Source organism: Phodopus roborovskii, unplaced genomic scaffold, assembly GCF_943737965.1.
Source record: "Phodopus roborovskii unplaced genomic scaffold, PHOROB, whole genome shotgun sequence".
NCBI classification, from domain to species: Eukaryota; Metazoa; Chordata; class Mammalia; order Rodentia; family Cricetidae; genus Phodopus; species Phodopus roborovskii.
This window is the reverse complement of record NW_026126418.1, coordinates 3,817,501-3,821,602: the sequence shown is the minus strand read 5'-3', so window position 1 is coordinate 3,821,602 and position 4,102 is coordinate 3,817,501. Positions and strand designations below refer to the sequence as shown.

The 4,102-nt window shown below is 41.1% G+C and overlaps 1 protein-coding gene across 1 annotated transcript in view; it reads right to left on the bottom strand.

Moving 5' to 3' along the window:
- Positions 1–788: 788 nt before the first annotated feature.
- Positions 789–4,102, bottom strand: part of Prrg4 (proline rich and Gla domain 4) — a 19,694-nt gene continuing 16,380 nt past the window's right edge. The window contains exon 6 of the mRNA XM_051184106.1: positions 789–1,020. Within this exon, the coding sequence (XP_051040063.1) occupies positions 789–1,020 (232 nt within the window). The remainder of the gene's footprint in view (positions 1,021–4,102) is intronic.

Below are 4,102 nucleotides of genomic sequence, written 5' to 3'. Positions count from 1 at the left end.
TGTTTTTTTGTTTCAAACATGGGTAATGAGGATTGAACTCAGATCCTTACGTTTGTTTGACAAGCACTTTTCCAAGAGAGGTATCTCCTAAGCCAACAAATAGTAATTTTTTGGGGGGGGAAAAACCCCGAAGACCTCTTGGCACCTCTTACCACAGGGAAAAATGATTGACAGCAAGTAAAAAACTAAGACCTGCAAATTTTGTGAATGCTCTGTACCAATTAAATCAGAAAACCAAATGATTACATAAGGCCACAGGTTTACACCAAAATGTCAGATTCTATGAAGTATTTTCAGCCAAAAAAGAAATCCTAATGAAGAGAAGATCCAATATCATGACTTGAAATAAACGAATGATTGACACTTCCGAGTTTCTCATTCTAATTATTCTATTAACAAACTTTGTCTTATTTTGAGAAAGGGTCTTAATAGGGACTTAATAGGGCAGCCTTGAACCCTCATCCCACCCATCTCAGCCTCCTGCTTGTGGGGATCCTAGATATGCATCAAATTACCCAGCTATAGCAAAGAGTTTTGAACCAGTACAACATACATTGCAAAAAGGCACTTTCTTTTTAATTTCTAGGAAATGGAGTTGAAGTTTCTTACCAAGATGATGGAAATCCAGTTCAGTTCCAAGTCAGGCAGAACTGTAGTGAATTCTGTTCAGTATGTATTATTCCTTTATTCCTTGCAGTTTGTCATAAAAAGCTGAACAGTCAAATCTTTTCTGTTGTTGTTGTTGTTTCAGGGAGAACAAATCATTCAAACCACACCAGTGTGTGGGCTTAGTGAGATGGAAGTGACATAGATTTTTTAAACACTCTGAATCCTTTTGCTGATCCAGGATATGGAGGTGGTGGTGAGACACTGTGTTTTCTGGTCAGTGCTACTGCCTGTTCATAGGAAGGCAGTCCTGCGTCCTCTGAAGGTGGCGATGAAGGCAAGACTGCATCCTCAGAGCTTCTGAAAATGATGGAGGGTGTGTGTCTGGCCCTTCTTGTGTAGACAACTGAAGAACTAAACAGAGAGATGACATTTAGGTTTAAAAGAGGTGGATGTCTGGGTTAAGATAATGGCATTAAAAATTCCAGAAGCCAGGCAATGGTGGCACACTCCTTTAATCCCAGCACTAGGAAATTGGAGACAGGTGGATCTCTGTGAGTTTGAGGCCAGGGCAGCCAGGGGGCTACACAGAGAAACTGTGTCTAGGAAAAGAGAGGAAGGAAGGAAGGAAGGAAGGAAGGAAGGAAGGAAGGAAGGAAGGAAGGAAGGAAAGAAGGAAGGAAGGAAGGATGACTAAGAGCATTGAAGTCAGACTCAGGTCAGAAACTACTGTCATCTTATGATCAAAGTCAAGCTCCCTGACTCAGTTTCCTCCTCTCTAAAATGGGGTAATAAAGCTACCTCAATAGAGTGGTTGGTATGGACTGAGTGGGAGGTTTGATGTAATACTTCCCGCAGAGTGAATCCCTTTTCCTCCTTCTCTGGAAATCAAACCCAGGCTTTGTTGTGAGGTGGCCTGGCGCCAAGCCGAGAAGATAGATGCCACAGAGGTAGTCTCTGCAGTGTTGTTGCCTGTTTGACCCTTGACCCTTCTCAAGCAGTATTTCTGTCATGTAATCTAGACATGGCCTGCTTTCCCTGCTTATGTAACTCCTGGACCCTTTTTACAAAGCCTCCCTTATTCTGGCCTCACTGTAGTTTTCATAGCTTTCTTCTGTTAGGTATACAGAATTCTCAGCCCCCCGCCCCTTTCTCTCTGCTCTGTTTTTCCCCTGAGACAGGGTCTCAGGTAGCTCAAACTGGCCTCCAACTCACTATGTAGTTAAGGATAACCTCAAACTTCTGCCTCTACCTCTTTAGTATTAAGGTTATAAGCATGTAGTGCTGGGGATTGAATTATTGACTTCATAAATGCTAGGCAAGAGATGTACCAACTGAGCTACACCTCCAGCCTACTTCTCTGTGCCTTGACTGGCATTGTTCCATTTTAGGAATGCTGTCTCTTTCTTTTCTCCAGCTTTAGTTGCCTAAGCCCTTTTATTCTTGGCCAAGCACATAGTAAAGCCATAAAGACCTGGGTACCACTCTCAGCACTGAAACACTAAGTCTAACCCCCTTCTCTCTTCTGTCCTCACTTCATACTGAGATTGAGCCAGAGTCGTGGGCATCCTTGCAGGCAAGTACAATACCACTGAGCTACCAGCTATAGACATTTTAAAATGTTGGGGAAAGGATCTTTTCAGGTTGTTGAGCTGGCCTTGAACTTACTATTGTAACTGGTCTTGAATTAGCAATGTGCCCCCAACCCCAAGTTCTAGAGTTGTAGATTTGTACCACCACACCTAAAACATCCTAACAATTTCACAAAATCTCATCAGCCAGTGAAAGCTAAAATTCCACATTGGCCTGACATTTTCAACCTATGGTTTTCTATTCTCTCCTTTGAATTTGGAACTACTTTAAAATCTTTAAAATTACATTTATATGTGTGTATCTATGCATATATACATATACATGCACACACACATACATACACATGCTGCAGTGTGCTTGTGGAAGTCGAGAACAACTTTCTCAGTCAGTTCTCTCACGTGGAACTCAAGGACTGAACGTGAGTCATCAGGATTGGTGGCAAGTGCCTTTACCCACTGAACCATTTTGCTAGTCCGTAGACTACAATTTTAAATGTTAGTAAATTGAGCTGTTTAGACTGTGAAGTTTGCTGACTATAAAGTATCAATTCAGACAATTTTGACTAACCTCTAATCTATGTGTATAGCAATTTTACCACTAAGGGACAGTTAACATAGGTCTAGGGAGTTGGCTTGGAAACCTGATGATCTGAGTTTGGATTCCCAGAGCCTTTGTAAAAGCCAGACACAGTAGCACAGGCATGTGTAATCCCAGCATGCTCATTGTCATTTCAGGTGTCTGTTGGACATTTGTCTGTTTCCTTTGGAGAAATGTCAGTTCAAGTCCTTTATCTTTATTTATAGACTGTCTTTTGTTGTTTGGTCCTTCCTTCACCTTTTTTTTTTTTTTTTTTTTTTTTTTTTTTTGTTTTGTTGTATATTAGTAGCCAGTGCTCTTAACTGCTGAGCCATCCCTTCAGGACCTCTTGGTCTATCTTTTAAAAAAAATCTTTGAAATAGCCAGTGGTGGTGCACGCCTTTAATCCCAACACTCAGGAGGCAGAGGCAGGTGGATCTCTGTGAGTTCGAGGCCAGCTTGGTCTACAGAGAGAGTGCCAGGATCGGCTCCAAAGCTACACAGAGAAACCATATCTCAAAAAAAAAAAAAAAAAAAAAAAACAAACCAAAAACAAAAAAACAAACAAACCAAAATCTTGAAAAATAATCTTTAAAATAAAATATTATTTTATTCTGTCAAATCTAATTTTCCTTCCCCTCCCCTCAGTCTTCGTGTATGTTCCTTCAGCCTGAAGTTAAGACTCAGCTCACATTCTCCCTCTATGTCCCCCAGTTTTCTACCAGCCACCAGCTCCTTTTCCCTCAGATAAGTCCAGAATCCTGACCTCTGGAGGTCCACACTGGCATCCCAACCTCTACCCTGCAGGTTCTTCCTGCCCGGCTGTGTGTTATTTAAGCAATGTGCCTGCTTTTGCCACCACGGTGTTCCCAGGATGGAACAGAGTACTGCCTTCTCAAAAACCTTTTCCAAAAAAGAAATCCTCTATTCCGCTTGTTCCATGGAGATTCAGCTGTCACCATCTTCCCTAAACTGAAATTATGTTTAACTGTAACTATGTAAACTGAAATATGTTTAAATTTGATGTCTCTCTCTCTTCCTCTCTCTCTTCCTTTCCCTCCCTCCGTCTCACCAAATGGTAATCACTTTGTGTCTTCTTTGAACACCTCTCTTTCACTTTCAAATAATACAGAACACACTGACTAGCAGGTGTACAGTAGCGACAGCACGTGTCTAGACACAAGCAGTGCATAAATTAGTTATACATATAGGACTGGGGCAGATTCATTGGCTAATATTTTGTAATCTACTGAGTTTTTAAAGAAACTTATTTATGAAACATCTCAATTTAAATTTCATGTGACATATGAATAGTCAGTACAAGCTC